We start from the raw sequence: 22,499 nt of genomic DNA, 5'->3' as shown, positions 1-22,499 counted from the left end.
AGAGAAAGTAACTCTTAGACCAAAAACTCTAAGGTTATAGGTATTGCCAATAACAGAAACAAGAGGGCATTAATCCCAAAATAGAAAACACCCCGAATGCTGCCGGAGTTACCAATAGGAGTCGTGAGCAGCTACATGGGACAAACTAAAGGAAATTCAAGAATACTTTGATATTTGGTGCAAATGTTTAAGAAGCAAATTGCAGGGCATTTGAGTATCAGTAATGCATAAATTAGGAGCATCTTTGACTTTGTGTGGGTAAAAAAAACCCCAACATTTATTTCACCCTATAGTATTAACTACATTAAGAATCTATTTGGGAAAACATTATTATTAAGCAGATTAATTTATTCCCCGATTAAATGAATTATTAGTATTATTATTATTGAATTGAATTGTCTATGCTGCCAGAACAGTGTAAGAAGTCGATGGGACAAGTTGACGGGACAGGATAATCAAACCTGTTGCATGTGAGAATGGAGACACGGTCAGGAAAAGCGATTCCTTTTGTTTGGTGTAACACGTTTTTGAATTAGAATTAAAGAAAACTTCCTCTTTCCTTACTCTCTTGCAAATCCCTCTCTTACACAAAACCTTCAAAACACATTTTCATTTAAATATGTTTTAAGTGCTTTATACTCAGCACTGCCTATTGCCCACCTCTCGACATGTAGAGAAATACAACAGAAGTTTACGAAGCCGTGAGTGACGAAGAAAAAAAAGGAATGGGATGCACGAACATTTAAAAACTGGTATCACAGGATACCTCGTGATGTTTTGAGTGAGTGTAATACATGAAAAACAAAAAGGAAGATTTTTGTTTGTTTGTTTTTCATGTACCAAGGAGAGCGTGGAGGCCAGAAGTGTAAACGGGTTCAGAAAGATTGGAGACCGAAGTTGAGGAGGGATAAATCCAGTGACTAATTAAACACTGTAATCCAGATAAAACATCTAGCTTTAGAATCCTCAAACTGCTGACTGGTTTATAAGTAAATATCCTTATCTATTTAATTCTCCAAAAGAAAAAAAAAAAATAATAAAAGCTCTAAACTGCCACATTTTTCCCTGTGATTACAATGCCGAGGCTGCCAAGCCTTTCAACCACCCCTTCAAGTTTCCTCACTTTCCCTCAAATTTGGAGCCACACTTTCTTTAGGAACTTTGACGTCTCCGTTTGGCTTCTTGTGAGAAGCCACCTCCTCCAAACTTAATCTCCTACTTAAACATAATTTTATAATAGTCTCTTAAAAAGATCACTTCAAGAGCAGCTCGAAGCCCATAAAACCCGTTTCGCTGTGAGGGCTTTACCTGGAGATGAGGAAATTAGAGTTAAATATCCTTACTATTTATGTATGTTCAAATGACACCAAAACACTGAAAACAACAAATCTCTGCCTCTTTCTTAGTTTAGAAATTCTCATTTAGATGATTTCTCACAGACATCATATCAAGGCCCTGAAACGCTTCTTTAATATGCAAAACAGATTATTACTAAAGCACATAGAAGGCAACAGGCATAAAATACTCAAAAAGAGAGAGAGGGGAAAAAAAAAAGGCTGAGTAAGAAAGTTAAGGAGTATTTTCACGTACTGTGACTGTGAAAATAAAAAAAGAATGCACGTGAACATTAAAATTCCATTTTAAGTTTGGGCTTATACGAATTCAGCAAGGACAAGAAGCTGAGAAAAAGTAACCGAGTTGTCTTTACCCATAGAATCTAACCGTGGAATCAATTCCCAGACAGAGGTTATGTTGCAAAGTCTTGGCAAAAAGAGCCCTCTCTACATATCTTCAGCCTCAAGCGTGTTGGGCTTTGAGACGTTTTGATTACCTCAGCTTCGGAGTCCTTCAGTTTCTGAACTTTTTCTTTGACTTTCATCTCAAACACCTGCTCCATTTCCATTTCCATTTTTTTCATTTTGGCTACATGCTCCCTCCTTTCCTCCTCCATCTGTGCCAACGGGCTCCTGCCATAAATCCAGAAAAAGTAGTTAGCTAATAAGAATTTTTTTTAATTTTTTCTTATCTGTTACATTAGGGCATCTGTAAAAAACAAGATGAAAACACTGAAGCATTAAGATAAATAACTGCTAGCTTAAATTCAGTATGCATTATTGTATTAACTGTTCAGGTAAGCTTTTTTTCCCTCAAAAAGACATTTCATACAATATCTTTTCCTCCCCACAATTCATTTACATTACATTAACGTTAACAGAAACTCTTCGCTTTCTATCTTTAGTAGAACCTGGTCATGGGAAGAGAGGGAAGAGAAGAAATCAGTTACACCAAAAAATTAGCATCTTCCAACTGATCTTCAGGTGTCTTTTTCTTTCCCATTCAAATATATAAAAAAATATTAATGGACAAAATAAAAATTTTAAAGAGCGTTGCAGACAGAAGTCCCATTTCCTCTCTAAATCTTCACTGTTCAAAGCAAGCCCAGGAGTAAGTTAAGATTATAACTGTGTCGAACGCCGTGGTAACGCTTCTGAAGAGACAGTGACTTTGCAAAGAAAGGTTCAGGCAACCGAGTATCGGTATTTTAACAAAGTATTAGTTGGAAGATGTACCTTTAGAATACTACGAATAAATGTAACGTATAAATAGAGCGTACACTATTTTTAATTTTTCTATACACTATATGGTAACTACTTTCCTGGATTCTTTTTTTTTTTTAAAGCTGTCTAAGCCTGCTATCTAAGATGTGGGTTTGAAATAGCAAGTTTCCCATTAAATACCCAATAAACCAGGATGGTTTTGATCCAGTGATGATCGCTACACGCAGCCTTCGAAGACTTTTCTGCTGTTCAACAGAGACCGATCAAAACAAAACACTGGCCTCTTGTTTCCGTTTGGAGTACATAGGGCTTAAAATGACAAAGTTTTAACTGTTGTGGTGGTAAAAATGAAAAAGAATTGAATATATTTGGAGCTGTTACAATCAGCTAGCTAGGGTATCTGCTGTAACGTGTGCAAGTCACTCAGACTAGCAACTTCTAAAATAGAGGTGGCAAGTCTAAGCTCTATCAAAAATAGTATTCTTGCTTTCAATTCTTAAAAAAAAAAAACAAAAAAAAAAACAAAACCAAAAACCCCACCCCCCCACCAAAAAAATCCCGTTCCGATTCGAATCATGCAGAAAAAGCATTCTAAAATGAGAAAAGAATTTACTAACTATGAGTGATGATTGAAACAGAAGAACAGTGTCTGTTTTGATTCAGAATTTGCCACTCACTCTTAAAGGACTGGAGACTATCTCAGACATCTGCTTTGACTATTAATGGCTCTTTTTATCCTTCCTGCTTGTCCATTTTCACCAATTAACCACGCAGTGAAAGGAATTGATGTCATATGAACGCAAGGCCACATGAACTTTTTCCTCAAATCCCAATATTTTAAAGATGATAATTGTTGGGGGTTGCGAGGAGGAAGAAAATGGCACTTCCATTTAAAAAAAAAAAAAAAAAAATTAATCTGAACTACTAGTTGCAAAGCTTGGATTGGTGAGTAAAATGCTGTATGTGGTGCCCAGTGACAGGACAAGAGGGAACGGGCACAAACTGGAACATAAGAAGTTCCATCTAAACATGAGGAGGAACTTCTTCACTTTGAGGGTGGCAGAGCCCTGGAAGAGGCTGCCCAGAGAGGTGGTGGAGTCTCCTTCTCTGGAGACATTCAAACCCTGCCTGGAGACGTTCCTGTGCAACCTGCTCTGGGTGGACCTGCTTTGGCAGGGGGGTTGGACTAGATGATCTCCAGAGGTCCCTTCCAGCCCCATGTGATTCTGTATAATACACGGAGCTGAAAAGGATCCTCAGTCCAACGTTTACTGTAGCCCTTCAAAAGGCCAACTGCTAGCCAAGGAAAAAAAAAAAATAAAAGGGTTGAACACAGGTGAAATAAAATAATACACTAAAATAAGAAGAAAATGAAAGAAGAGGTGAGTAGCAGTACTTGTAGAAGCTAAACATCTGTCAAAATAAGGCTATTGTTGTTACATTTAGAATTGTAAAGTTCTCAAATGTATCTGCTCTTCAACAAGTTACCCAGGAGGTAGATGTGAATATACTGAGGAACCATTGCTGCAGTTCCCTCAGAACTGAAAGAGGAGCAGAACTATCCTTCTATTGACAACCTAATAATGTAACGGGGATGTCCTGCCCCCTGTATTTGAAAAAAGTGGTAAAAATCAGTCTGCCCAGGAAATTTGGTAAACTACCAAGCGAGCATTTACAGCTGAGAGCTTTACAACATCGGTCACAACTGGTTTCGTTATGGCTTAGGTATGTGACGTGGGGAAAAAGCACATTATCCTCTATTTCAGGATAAAAACTTATACAAGGGACTGGAACAAAAGAAGAGCTGAAGGAAAAAACCCCAAACCGCTGAAGAAAGATGTAAAACATTTAAATGATTTAACAGGATGTATGTTAACACAGCCCAAAAATTAAAAGTGATTCTAGATGCGGGCAAAGTGGAACCTCTGCGAGCCAGTCATAAGGTAAAATCATGGTCAGAAAAGATTAAAGTAACTAATTCTCCAATCCACCAAAGTTTTGCAAATTTACAGATAAGGATGAAAATTCCACTAATTCTTTATGAGCATTTATCTAAAGGTGATGGAGCTACAAATAGAAAATGAGGGAACCTCTTCATTTATGCGCTTCTACTCATTGTTGAAATTTGACCAAATTTGTCTTGAGACTTAGCCAAAAAGTTTCTTTTTACAGAGATATTTGTCACTGAAAGTATTTATAAATTCCTAAAGTTTACATTAGCATAGCTTTAGAACAACAACAAAAAAAAAGCTGCTAGGAAAAAAAAACACCAATGCCGAGAGTGGGATAACAGGAAATCGTTTTAAATTTGAAACATTAAACAGTGAAACCCTTTTTGTGTTTATAAAATTTTTGTCTTTAAGTTTTTTGGAAAAATTTAAATGACCACTTACATGCCTTCAACTGTGTCAAATCTAAAAAACAAAAAATACAGAGGCTTAGCTTAGCATGCTTAAATAAAACCACAAAACCAAAAAGCAATAATTAAAAAAAGTAAATTCATTACTAATAGATTCCTAAAGCTAATTATGTGCTCCCCCAAAAGCAAATTTTTCACAGTGAAAGTAACGACTGTTAGTTAAAGCTGGTTATAATTATTTCAACCTCAATTAGTAAATCACTCCACCTTGTAAATGTTGCTGCAGGTTTGGTGTGCAGGTATTTTCAGGCACGGTTTCCCTGGAATACGCACGCTTTCAAAGCCATCGGAAATATCTGAGTGACGTGAACAACCACCTGCTCTAAACAAGTTTTCAGAAACCGATGCCTTATGAAGGCTTATCCGTTCCTTTAAAAATTGTCACCTAGTAAAAGACGTTGTATTAAAAACCCAGGAGTGTCCTTGCGCTCCAAACAGAGCGCTCGAGTTCAATGGCCAGCAGAGGTCTCACCGGCGGCTGAGCTCAGCTCTGAAGAAGGTTTGGTTGCAACCTCCTCCAGAGCGTGAGGCTTAACCTTGCGTGCCTTGGGGTTAGCACTTCCCTGAAACTACAGAAAAGGGGGGAAAAAAAAAAAACCAAAAACCACGTCTGAAATCAAGATTCTGATATTAAGCCTCACCACAATGTAAGATGGGCTTAATAACATCACAAGCGTTTCCACAGACTTCACCAAGAGCACCAGCAGGAAGAGTTAGAAGCAGGCTGAGAGCAGCAGGTAGAAGGACCTATGCATTGTGGGTTGCGTTACCGGTTATTGAACGGATCAGTAGATGGATAAGGCTCATCTTGACAGGGTACAACGTGACTTTCAATAAAATAAGGTTTTAAACTCACTCAAATTAGCGCCTTCAAACAGCAAACAGAAGAGTTCCCAACTTCAAATTTTTTAATTTTTCAGAGCAAACATCAATTTTCACACATCACGTAGAGTACACGTGAAATTACAATTACCGCATCGTTTGAAGAGACAAGTTATCCATATACGTGAAGAGCACCCTTGACATTTCATTTTTTTAATGAATGGGATGATGTTGAAAATGTGAAGAAATCAGACATGAAGTCTAAAATACAAAAAAGCTACATAATCATGGAAAAGACATGCTTTGGGTTGCTCTCAGGTCAATAAGCTACTTGTAGAACAGCGAATTAGAGTTTCACCAAATCCAAGCAGACAAATCAGAGAGGAAACTATCAACTGGACAGAAGAAACTCCTTCAGTTCACCTGCACAGCATTATTCAAACTTGGAGCACATACTTTATTCGTTAACATTTCATTTTTGTTCACAAAAATATGTTAACGGCTGCACGAAAAACAAAGATCTCCTAAAATCACAAAAATACAGATGTTTTAAAGGTACAAAAGGTCAAGCCAGTCTCTGACAGCTGCCTGCTCCATTTTGAGACACAGACACTTCTTTCAAAAGGCAAGCAGAAAATTCCTAAGGGAACGCACAGATAAACTGCTAATATCTGTTCTTCCCTCTTCTAATTAATTTCCAGGAAGAAACATGGTTGTTAGGAAAATTCCTTCTATGCTGCTTCAAACTATGCAAGGTTCAAAACTATGAAAACACACTGAAGCCAAAAAAAGCACGTTAAAGCTTAGAAATATGCTGCAATGACATATGGATAATAAGGTAATAAGAATAGCATCAGCTGCTTCACAGCCTGTGTATGCATTCAAGAATTTTATTCAAGTTTGCCGATGACACCAAGCTGTGTGGTGCGGTCGACACGCTGGAGGGAAGGGATGGCATCCAGAGGGACCTGGACAGGATGGAGAGGTGGGCCCACGCAAATCTCATGAAGTTCAACCAAGCCAAGTGCAGGGTCCTGCACCTGGGACATGGCAATCCCAGGCACAAATACAGGTTGGGCAGAGAATGGTCGGAGAGCAGCCCTGAGGAGAAGGACTTGGGAGTGCTCGTGGATGAGAAGCTCAACATGAGCCGGCAGTGTGTGCTGGCAGCCCAGAAAGACAACCGCATCCTGGGCTGCATCAAAAGAAGTGCGGCCAGCAGGTCATAGGAGGTGATTCTACCCCTCTACTCTGCTCTGGTGAGACCCCACCTGGAGTACTGTGTCCACCTTTGGAGTCCTCAGCACAGGAAGGACATGGACCTGTTGGAACGGCTCCAGAGGAGGCCACAAAAAATGATCAGAGGGATGGAGCACCTCTGCTATGAGGACAGGCTGAGAGAGTTGAGGTTGTTCAGCCTGGAGAAGAGAAGGCTCCGGGGAAACCTTATAACGGCCTTCCAGTACCCGAAGGGGCTACAGGAGAGATGGGGAGGGACTCTTTATCGAGGAATGGAGCCATAGGACGAGGGGTAATGGTTTTAAACTGAAAGAGGGGAAATTTAGATGAGATACTAGAAAGAAATTCTTTGCTGTGAGGGTGGTGAGACACTGGAACAGGTTGCCCAGAGAAGCTGTGGCTGCCCCATCCCTGGAGGGGTTCAAGGCCAGGCTGGATGGGGCTTTGAGCAACCTGGTCTGGTGGGAGGTGTCCCTGCCCAGGGCAGGGGGGTTGGAAATGGATGATCTTTAAGGTCCCTTCCAACTCTAACCATTCTGTGATTTATTTACTTATTAAGTCACCCTATGTTTGGAGGGAAAACTCTAAGGAAAGGTTCTAAAATACTTCTTACAAGTTTGCGATAGACTTTGCCATCTTTCAGATGGCTTAATCAAGCAAACTGTGATAATTTATTTCTTCTCTTGCTAAAACGAAAACCTGATAGCTAAGAGCAATACAGTATACACAGTACTGCAGTGTTCTGAGCGACAGGTTTCTTACAGAGAAAACACCTCCAAAAGGCACGTTTTCCTAGAAATATTCAAGCGGACAGCACAGTGACATGCTTATTTTTGCATCTCCTGCCATCTCATGCTCCAGAAAGCAGAGTTATTCCAGACACTCTTAGCATAAATTCTAACTAAAAAGGAAACATGGAATCATGGAATCACAGAATGCTATGGGGTTGGAAGGGACCTCTGGAGATCATCCAGTCCAACCACCCTGCCAAAGCAGGTCGCACAGGAACGTGTCCAGGCAGGGTTTGAATGTCTCCAGAGAAGGAGACTCCACCACCTCTCTGGGCAGCCTCTTCCAGGGCTCTGCCACCCTCAAAGTGAAGAAGTTCCTCCTCATGTTTAGATGGAACTTCTTATGTTCCACTTTGTGCCTGTTCCCTCTTGTCCTGTCCCTGGGCACCACTGAAAAAAGACTGGCCCCATCCTCCTGACACCCACCCTTTGAGTACTTATAGGTGTTGATCAGATCCCCCCTCAGCCTTCCCTTCTCCAGGAAACCTCAGCAATGCTATCAACAACTGACTGGGAGGCCGAGGGGGAACGAACAACATGAAAACAGTTTTGAAACTGTCTGGTAGATGAATTTATAGAAAAAAACCTCATCGTGTTTGCAATATGGGAATAAAAAAATAAATCATTGGGTTATTCTTTTTAAGAAGAACGCAGAATAACCAGTCCTTACTGGAATCAGGTAACAGATTAAGTCTGGAGGTGCAGCCTAACACAAATCTAAGCAGGCAGAAAATAATAACTGGTGAAAGTGTTATCACTGCAAGTAAGGTTTTTCTGAATTTAAGGAAAACAGTAAGATTTGGAAAGGGATAAAAAATAGTATTAAACACCACCAAAAAAAAAAAAAAAAATCATAACAACTCTGATATCCACAATTCTCTGAGTAGCCAGTTGTGTCAGTCATTTGATAAGTCCCTGAGACAGAGATGCTGAGGTTCTACTGGAGACAGAAACAGCTTCTCGAGGAAAGGAATCAGGCGCATCTCCCTCTACGCCTTACTTGCCCGCCCCCCTCTTGTCTAACAGTCCCAAATGTGCAAACCACCTTACACGCCCCCCACCCGAATTCTTCCACACAGACTGCCTCATTTAGTAATTGATTTTCTTAAAACTCCTCCCTTCTCTACCAAGGACACCATAGCGTTATGAGGACAACTGTAGCTTGAGAAACATTTCTAACATACTTGCTATAGACGTTCAGAAGCCTTGAGATGCGATTCGGAGATAAAGTGATGGCAAGAAACATGACAGTGAGAAGTAACCACTGTGTTTACGGATACACATATCTGAAGACTATGGTGGGTTTTTTTTTAAGACTTGACCTCACTATAAACTTTACCTAAATTTAAGTACACTTTTGAAGGGTTGATACAACTGACATATACTATTATATTTTTTGTCAACGCTGAGGAAGGAAGCCTCGTGTAGGCTCACAATAAACGCAACTAAATTAGATCCACTTAAATCAATCCTTCTGTCCCAGTTTGAAGTAAAACCGAACCAATTGTCTCTTCTGTAACTTTACATCCCAGCTCGGCCTCCTCTAACTCTCTGAAACTAACGGCATATTGTGGAGAAAACTGCTCGTTCTCAGAATGATCAGCCCAATGTTTGTGCTCCGTGCCAAGGGATGGTGTGCAGGGAGGCCCTTGCTTATCCTTATTGCTGTAACAACCAAGGGCAGCCAATTTCGTTATTTGCCCCCTTAGGGGGTCAGAAACGGAAAAAACGTAGAGGGGTCACATCGGTGGGGAGGAGTGGACAGGAGAGGTGACCCAAACCTGACCAACTGGGGTGTTCCATCCCATCTGCCCCATGCTCAGTATAAAAGCTGAGGGATCAAAGGGTCAGCCCCTTCCTGTGATGGCCGACGTCCAGAGAGGACTCTGTCTGTTCATCTGCCTTTGATCCCGATCCGTGTGTTCCTGACTCCAGAGCTGGAATCCAGTTCCCATTCGTCACTGAGTCCAGTCTGGGACTTCCCCAGTGCCTGCCGGTGACGTGACTGTCATCCTGGGAGCTTGACATGGTTTTGTATATATTGTATCTATTTCATTATTTTCTTCTTTATTTTTATTTTAATATTAATTCTTCATTAAAGTAGTTTAGTTCATTCTAAACTTCCGAATCTCCTTATCTCTTTCTCCTCCTCTCTCCTCTTTTTGGGGGGAGAAGAGGGGGGGAAGGGCCATCTGTCGGTCTGGTTTTGGTAAATTCGGCCGAAACCATGACACCTTCACAGGCACTTTCAAGGCATTAAGACAGTGTAGGATAGAGACTCCTTTAGTGAAAAATAGCTTTCACTGGGAACAGCAGATATATATTTCTACCTAATTTCAGGGATCTTTGTCAGGAAGAACAACTATAATTTGGCATATCATTAGCTGAACAGAATACCCTATATTCCGCTTGAGAAATTTTTATTTAAATGCAGTACAAGTAAAATAAAGAGTATCACTAATTGCTAATTATTGTTTGTAGAGTTGACACATGGAAAGCAGGAAAAATACTTCAATTTAAGAGCGCAGCTATTCTCAAACGGCATTATAAAATTAAAAATACAGTAGAGCCTGCTTTTAAATTTCCCAATAATTTCATCAGGTTGGCAAACAACTTGTTGTCAGAGGCGATTAAAATGACATACTAGGGTTAAAAAACCTGGCAATAACAGAACCCAAACCCCCTGCATTGCAACTCTCCTCTCGCAAAAGATAAAAAACTTTGCAATAATTTCCCTATCGTGATAAGGAACCCTAGAAGTAGCCAGAGCAGCATTTCAAAGATGAGATTAGTGCATCCGGACTGAGTTTCTAAACAGATATTAACCCGTTCTTCTCAAAATCATCCCTGACACTGAGTATTAAGCATTCATACCAAAAGAGACAGTAATTCCAGAAGTTATATATACACCAAAATAGAAACACTAATGCACAAAAGCTTTGCAAAAACCTATTTACAGAAATAGGAAATGTAAGGATTCTCTTCAGAACCGAATCAACTAAACCCCAATTATTTAACATGCTCAGATAAACTAGTGTAAACCTCAGTGAAACAGAAAAAACCCAAACCCTAAGTACACCAGGAGTATTCAGTGTTTAGACCTGAACAAAGTGAAGAGGCAACTGACTGGAGGATAAAATACAAACAAAACCACCACTTGCCCCCAAAAAACCAAAACCCCACAAATCCCACCACAGGTACACAAAACCAACCAAGCAAGAGAAACCCAAACCACCAAACCCTGAGCTAAAAGACTGAAGCGCAATACAACCTTGGCAAGAACTTACTTTGTTAGTTGCCCTTTATTTTTGTTGTTGTCAACCCCGTTGTATGTAACAGCTGCCAGTTTTCTGCTTCTGTAGTTCTCATAATGTACGTTGTTAGTGACATCCTTCAGGTCCTGCATGTGAGTTCTGCCAATAAAGTGGAATTTATCAGCTTAGTGCACAAATACAAAATACTATCTGAAAAATCAGTCCATCTTCATTTTGCAAATTGCCTTCATTAAATTATATCCCTTGGTTAATGTCCCATTCCCCACAACGCTGTCATTCTTCCATTTAAATTGGAACTCTCAAGACAGCAAAGTCACAGAAATACCAGTTTGCACGGAACTATCTCAAGTTTGCCAATATTCCAAACATTAACTTACAGGACCAATCTTTGGAAAAATTGGAGTTCTGTGGATAAACTTCCAAGTATTTGGAGAACAGATATGAAAACCGTGTATTACTACTGTAGTAGGTGCAACAAAGCATGTCAGGCAAGAAACAACTAAGCAAAAACTTCCTAGTTTTTATCTTTTAAGTCTGCAAAAGCTAAAGTATTAGCTCCCTTGAATCATTTTTCATTGTCAGCTTAGAGAAAAGCAAAGTTTAATAATTAAAGCAACAGTTGTTACAGCAGACGTAACTTACTGAACTGCTGTAAGTATAGGACTCAGAACCTAACCCAACGAAGCACGGGTAGTCTTGCTTTAGACAACTGCAGCACTGAAAATTAAAAAAAAATTTAAAAATGCCTGCAACACATCAGCGCTAACAGACAGCTCGGGTTCCTATGGTTTATCACAATTTTTAAGAACAAGTAAGCAGAAAGTAAAGAGAACTATTTAAAAAATCACCACCACCACTGCTTGCTAAATATGTGGGTGGTTAAACAAGGTATCGTAAAGAGCAAGATACTATTTACAATTAAAAATACAGGGATTAATATGAAGTAACCATCTCAGATCTTTTTTTCTCCAACATATGATTTTCCAATCTTTCAGACACACTGGAAAACATAATGTCACCTGTTAAGTCACTTACCTTATCAACATGTTCCTCAGGATTGTGAAGTCACAGTGTTCACCGTTTTCAACTACGGAAAGAGAGAGATTTTTGTTGCGATGCCGACCAATGTATGTACCTCGCACAGACGTAAGGTTTTTAGATGTCACTCATCTCCTACGTTCATTCCAACACCAGATTACCTCCAGGCTTTCCTTACTCAAATAGCGCGTGTGATACCAGTAGGAGAGCATTACCGATATAACCGTAGCCATGGGTCTTACCAGCAAAGTTGCTGTGCTCCCCTAAGCCATACTGGGAGACTGCACTCGGTGCAGTACAGCAGAATAAGCTACCACAACAGAAACACAGTTTTGCCGGTTTTAATGGGCTTTCTGATCCTTAGGAAGCCCCACCAGCAGAGCCGTATACGGATCAGACACCCACTGAAGACCTCAGTCAAGGTCCACCTATATCTGAAACCTTTAGAAGACAGACTTAACTAAAACAGATTGAGTTACCAACCTCCGCCAAACGAGTTGCTAAAGTTTTCATTGAAAATGAGAAACGAGACCACCCGCCGGTGATATGGGTTATGGCTCCAGTTTCTAAGGTTGCATCCGTGGCCAATCCAGGAATTGGACTTTGGATTTTTGGTTGCAGTTTCGGCCTTAAGGGCTGTCTAAGCATTTTATACAACAAAACTTTATATGCATGAGAAAAATGAAAATTACATTTTTGTACAATAGCAGCATACGTTGGTTTGAGTACTGCAATAGCCAATTTGGATTTAGTTCTTAATTATTAACTAAACAAAGGAAGGTCATATTTCATTTGATGCACCTGCCTACAGACTAAAAGAAAGGCTTGGCAGCTGTCATTAGATGCCACCTATTCCAGCCGTGCCTGTCATCCCATCACTGTAGAGGAGGCTGATGCTGTGAGTGGTGTTTCCCTGACGGATAATGAAATGACGCTGGAGAAAAATGCGCACCCCAGAACACACTGGGGTGCAGATAGAGAAGGCAACACAAAAAGCTCTCAGCGCACAAAAAAGAAAGGCACGAAGCAGGTTCCAATGTGGCCATGAAATAGAGATTGCCATTTTAGAATCATAGAATGGTTAGAGTTGGAAGGGACCTTAAAGATCATCCAGTTCCAACCACCCTGCCCTGGGCAGGGACACCTCCCACCAGACCAGGTTGCTCAAAGCCCCATCCAGCCTGGCCTTTCATGGGAAGGAGGACGAAAAACAGGATGAAGGAATTAAAATAACCCTAGTACATTTAGTGAATCCTACAGAAAAATGAAGCAAGTAGCCTCTTTGTGTGTTCATCTTACATCTGCACTCCTGCATTATTTTATTCCGTGGTTTTACACAAACTATTAAGTTCCCCCTCAGATTCATAGATTGGTCCAGGCTGGAAGAGACCTCCAAAGGTCATCTAGTCCGACCTTCCCGCAGTCAGCAGGGACACCCTCAACTAGAAGACCAGGTTGCCCAGGGCCTCGTCGAGCTTCACCTTGAATGTCTCCAGGGAAGGGGCCTCAACCACCTCCCTGGGCAACCTATTCCAGTGTTCCACCACCCTCAGAGTAAAGAACTTTTTCCTAATATCCAATCTCAATCTCCCCTTCTCCAACTTAAAACCATTGCCCCTTGTCCTGTCACTGCAGGCCTTTGTGAACAGACCCTCCCCAGCCTTCCTGTAGCACATGAAAAAAAACTCCCAAAAAACTCCCCAAAAAGCATCATCTCCGAGTATTCGGTCTGTAGCTGACAGACTCAAAGCCACTTAAAGAGGTTCCTTTTAGTCCGGCTGTAGTTCTTCCCTCCCCAAAGCTGTACAATCACATGAGTGTGAAACATCTTTGAAATTTGCTTTAAAGGCAAGAAAAGCAGCACCAACTTGTACATTTCCAAAAGCTAACACAAGAGCCTTAAAATAAAGCTCGATCCTCTCTGGTGCAGCGGGTTTTCACTTTCTGCCAAACCTCATTTCCTGCCAGACATGCACTTCAAAGCGCTCCAGCATTTTTCTTTAAAGTATTGGTCCATACACTGCTTGTTGGTTGGTGATTTTTTGGGGGTCTGTTTTACACCGTGTCAAATTTATAGCCCGTTCCTCTTGGAAGGCCAAAAGAGTGAAAAGAGGAAAAGAAATCTTCTCTTTATTCAATACATGCACACTACAAGGAAAAAAAATTCAATGAGCACGGAAAAAAAAAGAAAGGTTTAGTAGCAATTGTGTCATTATACAGCCTGGTGCAAGCTTTATTTCTCATGTGCTGTTTGAAATAAGAGCATTACATCATAGAATGGTCAGAGTTGGAAGGGACCTTAAAGCACAAGCAATGGTTGCCAGAGGAACATACAGTTATATTCGAGTAGAGAATAAGGTTTTTAAAGGAACTAAAAAAAAGAAAAATGAAAAATTAAACAAGGGAAACTATCGAAAGTATTCGATTCATGACCAGGTACCTTCCTTTTGCTACAGCCCAGCAATGAGGACTCAGATGTTTTGGGGAAAGTAAGAAATTCTTCAAGAAACTTCAAGTTGAATTTATACTAGTCAAGCTGATCAAATTAACATTTATAATGTGAGTGCTCTAGAAAGAAGATTTTAAGAAATACATGATTTTTATATGAAGAAAATGAAAATAATGCTAGCAAGTGGATGATGAGGCTTAAATTACATCAACCGCAGTAATTTACTACAGGTTTTACAATCCCTCAGTGAGGCTTCAGCAAAAATCTGCTTGCAAAGTTACACGTTGCTGAACCTTTACCTTGTTCCAAGACCATCAGAATAACGAAACAGTATATTCAATACATTTCCAGACCAAAGCCCATTCAAATCGAGCATTTCAAACACTTTAAAACTGAACAAATAAAAATCATGAGAAAGCCTTACCTTCTGCAACACCCCATGGGTACTGCCTTCCTCTGACTCTCTTGCCGTTGACTTCAATGATCGTATTACTACCTACCACAGCAAGAGGTAAACGGTCCTACAAGATAAAGGGTTACTTTCAAAACTCAAAATTTCTACTGCCAAAAGACAGTGAAAGCACGCCCATGTATAAACTCGACGTAAGCTAGTTTGGCGCTGGAACACTGCAATGCTGCTTACCCCAAATGCAAGAAGAGTTATGTTTACTGACCTATGTCTAGCTTAATGACATATATATACACACACCCCCTCTGAAATTCCTTACACCGATATATTCTGTAAATCTAGTTAAGAAACAGACATTACTGTCACTTAGTAAGTTAAGCAACAGGCAAACAATTTCCTATTTAATCAATTGCACTAATTATTTATCAATTCCTATTCCCACTGGCTACAAAGAATGTTGCTTTTGACTGGATCTTGTACCCAGTTTTCAAAGGTTTGGCAAAGAACTGCTTCTTGTTTTCAGCTGAACCAAAAATCCCTCCAGTGTCACAAGCAACGATGAAGCCAAGAGCAGCTTTAAGTAGCTGAAAGGAAGAGTGTACAAAGCTTAGTATTTTGGACTTTTGTCTTTGCTTTTATTATGCTCTTCTCCTCTAGGCAGAGTCCCAGAGTATCTTCCATTCGTGCTATTTACCTTTGGCTATCCTAGGCGATTCCCAGTCCAGCCATCCTGGGTGATTCCCAGAGCAACAACAAAATTTAAAACCTCTTAAAGGCTGTTAAAGCTACCGAACAAACAGAAGCAAGGCTCAAGAAACATATATAAGACAGACTCCAACATAAAAGAACAAACCAAAAAACATGAATAAACAAAAAACTGAGGAACAGTGACTCTTCGAACAGCTTTACATCTGATTTTTATCTTCTAAAAATTTTGGTGGGCTTTTCATTACTGACAAGAAACTTTTCACTTTCTACCTTCCCTCCCACCCCACCCCGTAAGCAGTTAATCAAAAGAAAATTATTTACCTTTATCTTTTTAACGATCTTATTTTCTTCTTCATCATCTGTTTCTGGAAATTCATATATTTTAATTTTGTGTTCTTGGATTTCTTTCATTATCTAAAACCAAAAATACATTACTTGTTTGAGGAATTCAGACTATAGAACAACTCTATTTCTTGCTGCGATCTGATTCTCCCTCCTTTGGTTTGATATGCAAGATCCTTGCATATGAAGGTGACTAAGTTACATCACAAAACTTGCACGTGCTAAACACCATCAGGTCACCCCAGGGATAACCAGCACGACCATCTCTCCTTAGCCAGGAGAAGACGGGATCGGAGCCAGAGCCTCATAGAATCATAGAATCGTCCAGGTTGGAAGAGACCCTTGGGATCATCGAGTCCAACCATCTACCCTACACTACAAAGTTCTCCCCTATATCATATCCCCCAACACCACATCTAAACGGCTCTTAAACACATCCAGGGATGGTGACTCAACCACCTCCCTGGGCAGCCTGTTCCAATGCCCGACCACTCTTTCTCACAGCTAACACAATACTATTCCATCAACACAAGGCAGCAAAAATGAATGTCGGTAGCTTAAAATCTCAGGTTAGTCTTGCAACTGAGTATCTTAAAAAAAAAAAAATAAAAATCTATTTGAATAGATAACCGCAGGCATACTTTGGCCCTTCGGGTTCCCACAATAGCTACTGCTGTCACTCCTAGTCTTCTCTGTTTCTAGCTCACCTGAGCATCAGTTGCTTGAAGCAGGATCACCTGCCTATTTTAACAGAGCTTGTGACTGACGGACCGACTCTAGTGCTTAGTTGTGTTAAAAGATATTTGCAAGCACTAATGAAAATTTAAGAATAACTGTCAGTGTCATCAAAAACGAGACTGCGCTGTTTTGGGTGCTCCATTTGTCTGAAGGGTATCTTTAAAAAACAAGCCGATTAGTTTTCCAGAATTTTAGAACTGAAAAACATCAGAGCATTTAGCTGAGAGCTGCACTGCAGAGCCTTGGGGAATACTGCTGGTTCCTGGGTTTGCAATCTTGTAAGAACATAAGTTTCCAATTCATGCAAGGTCTTATTTTCAAAGTTTAACTGGGGAAAGCCTCCCCCTATTTAACATCAACTCATTGAGAAAGCTGGTTAATATATTAAGAAATATCCTGTGTTCTACTACTACTTTTTCCCCTCCGTATAGAGTTACATCAAAAATAAAACAAAAAAATTTAAATGCAACCAAAACAGACTTCAGGTCTACAGCATCTTGCCTACATTTCCTCAAGACAGAAAATGCCCTTTAATTTTCAATAGTTGTGTGCAAAACTTCTCTTAATGCCAACTTTTTTCAGAACCCCTGCTCTTTTAAACTAGGACCGGACACCATTCAATAGAACAAACTTCATGCCTTATTCTTGTCCTGTTCTGGGTCTCCTTATCCTCCTCATACAATACAGCGAAGCTCAAATGTTCTAATCTGATCATGTAGTTGAAAACAAAACATAAACCACTCTAAGCCATTAATACCAAATTTATTCTACAATCTAACATTGTTGTATCAATGTTAGATTTATCTCACCGTCTTTAAAACGCGTTGCCACAGCCCAAGACTGAATGCCAGGTATACTCTTTCTCACCTAATACCTGAGGCATCTTTAATAAATACAGTGCGTCAACACAAAAGGGAATGCCACAATCAATAGTACCGTAACACTGTTAAATACCTCTTTTTTTATTAAAAAAACCAAAACAACCAAACACAACTTCTGTTAGTCACCTAAATCTTGAAAGCTCCCTTCCTCCCTTACTGATTTTTATCTCAGCAGTGAATTACTTCACTTGCCAAGAATCATACTAAACTTGAAACCTCTTCCCCTGAGGACAGAAACAAGATTATTTCACCAAGAAATATAATTAAATCTAGAGATATAAATTACTTAGCTTTGCCGTCTCAAGTTGTTGCTTCAGGGTTTAAACTTTGCATATAAGAAGTTAAATCTCACCATATCCATAGGGACGGGCTTAGTAAATTATCCCATGTTGTAGATATTAATCTTTCATCTCACCTGTTTTTTAAACTGTTGGCATTCCTCGGGTGTAAGTGTGTCTGCTTTGGCAATGAGTGGAATGATATTCACTTTTTCATGCAGGCGCTTCATAAACTCTATATCCAAAGGCTTAAGTCTGAAAGACAGCATATTAAAGCTTTGCAATTTATATGAATTAAAGAAGAACATACCAATGATTCGAGATTTGCCCAGGCAACTACTCTTGAAGACGCTGATTTATGAGCAAGAGATGCTTGAATGAAATTGAAAAGGCTACCTGCAATAGGAAATCCCTTAGAGCTGAATAATACCAGAGGAGTAAGTCAGAAGTCAGTATTACTACTAGTCACGAGCCTTCTGCTACCTGAAATTACACTCATTTAAGGAAGTGATAAGAACTCTCCTGCAAAGAAGGTGAAGCTTGTGTCATTAGCTGGACGACAGTCCCATTTAAAGCCTGACTGGTCAGGGTTTACAGTTGTGAACCATGCTCTGTTCACACACCCAGATTGAGTTTCTGAAAGTCGTGTTTATTTGGCTGCTTCTTCCCGAGAGCGGGCTGCGAGATGTTTTTTTATAAACTAGACTGCTGAAGCCAGTTAACTGTGGCCTGTGTCCAAACGAAGTAGAAATATCCCATCTCTAAATTGCTACGTAAAACAAAAAGACCATTATGAAAGCCGATGACAATGACAAGAACTAAACCACTCACCATATGGGTACATAAAACCATCGATGGGGGTCAAAGCGGTCAATATTTCCTGCTTGCTAAAGAAAAGCCACCGAGGTTTTGATGCATTAATGCTTGAGAATTACAGCAAGTTTAGTCAGGCTTAAAGGATTCGCTTACGGGATTTAACAAGATTATTTCTCATATAAAAGAAATTAGGATTAGGAACATTAAAACCAGATTCATTTGGTACTCAAATTCAGCTTCTTCTCCAAAGCACATAAAAAAGAATAAAGAAAACGTTAAAGAACACACACTTAACTTCACTCTAACGTTTTCTACCTGCCACTGAATGTCTCAGCTTCCCAATGTTGCCATTACACAGCTAACATCAATGCACGTCTCGATTAAGAGCGCTGGTTTAGCTACACATTCACCTTAATGTGCCTTCCCTCTCCTCACTTCAAAAAGCTACCTAGGGGCAACATCAGGTCTAAGGAGAGTTGCCAAAGTATAATAGTTCCGAACACCTCAGGTTCTTGAGTTTACAGTGGAGACTGAAGCAGGAAGACTTTACAGAAAAGACCCTAGAATTGCAGAAAGAGGCTGCAATTCATTATCACCCCATTCACTTACCTGGAAGGCTCCCCCTGCCCCTTCACTCTCCCCTCCAAACTAACAGTTCAGATGTCGGTGGGGTCACCAGCTAAAAACAGTAGGATGCATTAACAGGAAGGACCCAACCTGCAATTTTTTTCCTTTATAAATCATAGAATTGTCTAGGATGGAAGGGACCTTTTAGATCATCTAGTCCAACCATCAACCTAACTCTGATCAAAACCATCACTAAACCATGTCTCTAAGCACTATGTCAACCCGGCTTTGAAATACCTCCAGGGATGGGGCCTCAACCACTGCCCTGGGCAGCCCAGTCCAAGGTGCAATAACCCTTTCCGGGGAAAAATTCTTCTTAATATCCAATCTGAACCTCCCCTGGCACAACTTGAGGCCATTTCCTCTTGTCCCATGGCCTGGGACTTGGGAGAAGAGACTGACCCCCCCTAGCTACACCCTCCTTTCAGGGAGTTGGAGAGAGTGAGAAGGTCTCCCCTCAGCCTCCTTGTCTCCAGGCTGAACACAGAATCACAGAATCACCTAGGTTGGAAGGGACCTTTTAAGATCATCTAGTCCAACCGATAAACACCCCCAGCTCCCTCAGCCTCTCCTCACAAGACTTGTTCTCCAGACCCCTCACCAGCTCCATTGCCCTTCTCTGGACCCGCTCCAGCCCCTCAATGGCTTTTTTGTGGCAAGGGGCCCAAAACTGGACACAGCCCTCGAGGTGGGGCCTCACCAGTGCCCAGTGCAGGGGGACCATCACCTCCCGAGTCCTACTCCCCACGCTGTTCCTCACACAGGCCAGGATGCTGTTGGCCTTCTTGTAACAAGCTGGCTTTTACAAATGTATGAAGTCATAAGGACAATCAGAAGTAGGTTCACCTATAAATGCTTTAATTCAAAAGTAAATCCAACCACGCATTATTAAGAGTGAGGAGTACAGTACTCGATTGGTTGGTTACATGTGCTGCTGCCTGCACAGGAAACATGACCCATGACTGCACGGCCACAAAAATCAGGTAGGAAGTGAGCAATGTCCTTTCAGAAAAGGCAATATCTTTAAAGAGGAAATTAACACTAACAGCAGCACCATTTTCTCTGTGCTCTGTTCATTTCCTTCAGTAGACTACAGTTCTAAGCATTTATTCTAGCAATTGAAAGACACTAAGAAAATTTAGCTCAACGTTACACCTTTTCCCCCCCCAAGAATAAGATTAAATACCTGTACAAGGAACACACTCTTCCAGCTTTTAGCCTCACAAATTCAATAGCCAAAACCTTAATTTATCTGAAGCCTTACCTTTATTTTTCCTTACAAACAATTTGTACCTTCCACTGGTTTAGAAATTTTTAATGAGTAAAATGAGGGTATGGGGGCATGGAAGGAAGACAAATGTTTTTTCAAGAATCTGAAAGTTAGCTCAAAAAAAGATTGACTAGCACAAGGAATCTTCCCTTTATTTAAATGCCATTTTGATTTTGCACACTAGCAAACCAGTACATGCCAGGGATTCAAGTGTTTATATTTAAAATTGATATGCATGTTCTGACACACTGACAATTACAAACACACATGATGAACAATAACCAAAATGACATTTAGTTAAGGTAAGCCTACAAAGAAAAACTTTTCTCCACCTCCCAGTATTTCCTTCCAAATTTGAGAAGCCGCTGTCAAGTTCAACAATATTAGAATCATTCCCATGTCAGCTCCAGAAGCTGAGTGTAACAGTTGGCATTTTTCACTGCCTGAGGAATATTCCTCAGAATTCCTTCGCTGTTCCCTTCAAGTTTTACTACTCTTGACCCATACAATAGAATAGGCTGCTCATCCTCTCCTCCTTCTCATTTTGAAGGTATAACGGAAGAGTCTGACAAATTTAATTAGTTATAATACAATGATAAAATGCTCATCAACCAATTTCAGATACAGTCAATCTGCATCCTTGGAAATGCAGTTCTCTCTCTCTACCACTAGATAGAAGTCTGATCAAGTCAAAAACTAAGCAGGGGTGGAAGATTGCATAATCATCGAAGAAAATCCAGAATGCCTACATTAGCATTGCCACTAGATAAAGGATTACACCCCAGGTGAATAAAAGCATGCTTAAAAGGATGCATGAAACTTATCTTCAATTTATCATTAAAAATCAAAGGGAGGGAGGAAGAGCGGAAAGGAAAAATCCTGTTGCTTGAAGCATGAACCAGTTTCTATCTGGAGTGTGTGAACAAAAGACATAGAGATCACAAACAGACCTGGCGCTTGGGAACATCTGTGTATTGTTAATTGTTCTAATAGTATTTTTCTTGTTATGTAATTAATGTGCAATCATGTTTTCTGGTGTTGTAACTTACTACTTGTCTGGCTTGCTGATGTTTGACGAGCCAAAGTAAGCTCATCTTGAAATTAAGCATGGTCTGCAGGCCATTAAGAAAATCCTATGTGGAGCTTTACATAACTAACAATGCCGAATTTGGATGCTCATCTGAAATAAAAGACAGAGAAAGGAAACATAAAATACACTAATACCAACCCGTGTCCTGAAGGAGCAATGAAGTATAAACAACACTGCACTCTGTTATCTGGCATCTGACGTCTGTTCACTCGAGATTCTGCATTCAGGTAGTCCTCAAATTTACTGTCAATGTAGTCGATAACTGGCTGCCAACTGCAGAGGTTACATGAATAAAAACCTGTAAGTTACATCATTTCTGTAAAAAAGTCTGTCTTTACTAAGACACAGATGTACACTATTTCCCCATGGCTTGCCTTTTTTTTTAATTTTAAATTAAGAGACTTCAAGACAGCACATTTTAAGTGACCAGGTCCTCAAAATACAACCCACTTACATAGCTCTGAAGATCCAATCTGTGAGTTCACTGAAAAACCCTTTCAAACCCAATTACCTTCATTGTAATAGCATTAAATAGAACACTTAAGTACAGTTGCCAAAGGAATACACTTTCCTGGTCACATCTTGTGCCGGCCCAGAAGTTGGTTGTGCACACTGCACGTGGGGATGAAGAGCCAAATGCTCCATTCGCTTTAAAAGGAAAAGCTGAAAGCGTTTCAATCGAGTTCTAAAGGTTACTCGGAACTACAGTAGTTAAAAGTTTTCACCTAACTGAAAAGTTTAAAAGCATT

The 22,499-nt window shown here is 40.2% G+C and overlaps 1 protein-coding gene across 2 annotated transcripts in view; it reads right to left on the bottom strand.

The window, feature by feature from the left end:
* Positions 1 to 22,499, bottom strand: part of SEPTIN7 (septin 7) — a 76,726-nt gene that overhangs the window by 1,986 nt on the left and 52,241 nt on the right. Inside the window, exons 4-11 of one of the 2 annotated variants that reach the window (XM_074151165.1) lie at positions 21,889 to 22,023; positions 18,085 to 18,202; positions 16,030 to 16,122; positions 15,016 to 15,112; positions 12,140 to 12,191; positions 11,117 to 11,242; positions 4,952 to 4,972; positions 1,832 to 1,967 (exon numbers count right to left, since the gene is read on the bottom strand). In XM_074151165.1, the coding sequence (XP_074007266.1) occupies positions 1,832 to 1,967; positions 4,952 to 4,972; positions 11,117 to 11,242; positions 12,140 to 12,191; positions 15,016 to 15,112; positions 16,030 to 16,122; positions 18,085 to 18,202; positions 21,889 to 22,023 (778 nt within the window). The remainder of the gene's footprint in view (positions 1 to 1,831; positions 1,968 to 4,951; positions 4,973 to 11,116; positions 11,243 to 12,139; positions 12,192 to 15,015; positions 15,113 to 16,029; positions 16,123 to 18,084; positions 18,203 to 21,888; positions 22,024 to 22,499) is intronic. The other variant, XM_074151166.1, reaches the window with a different exon arrangement.

The sequence above is a fragment of the Numenius arquata genome, chromosome 7, assembly GCF_964106895.1.
Source record: "Numenius arquata chromosome 7, bNumArq3.hap1.1, whole genome shotgun sequence".
Lineage (NCBI taxonomy): Eukaryota > Metazoa > Chordata > Aves > Charadriiformes > Scolopacidae > Numenius > Numenius arquata.
The sequence above is the reverse complement of the archived record's forward strand: the minus strand, read 5'-3'. Positions and strand labels throughout refer to the sequence as shown.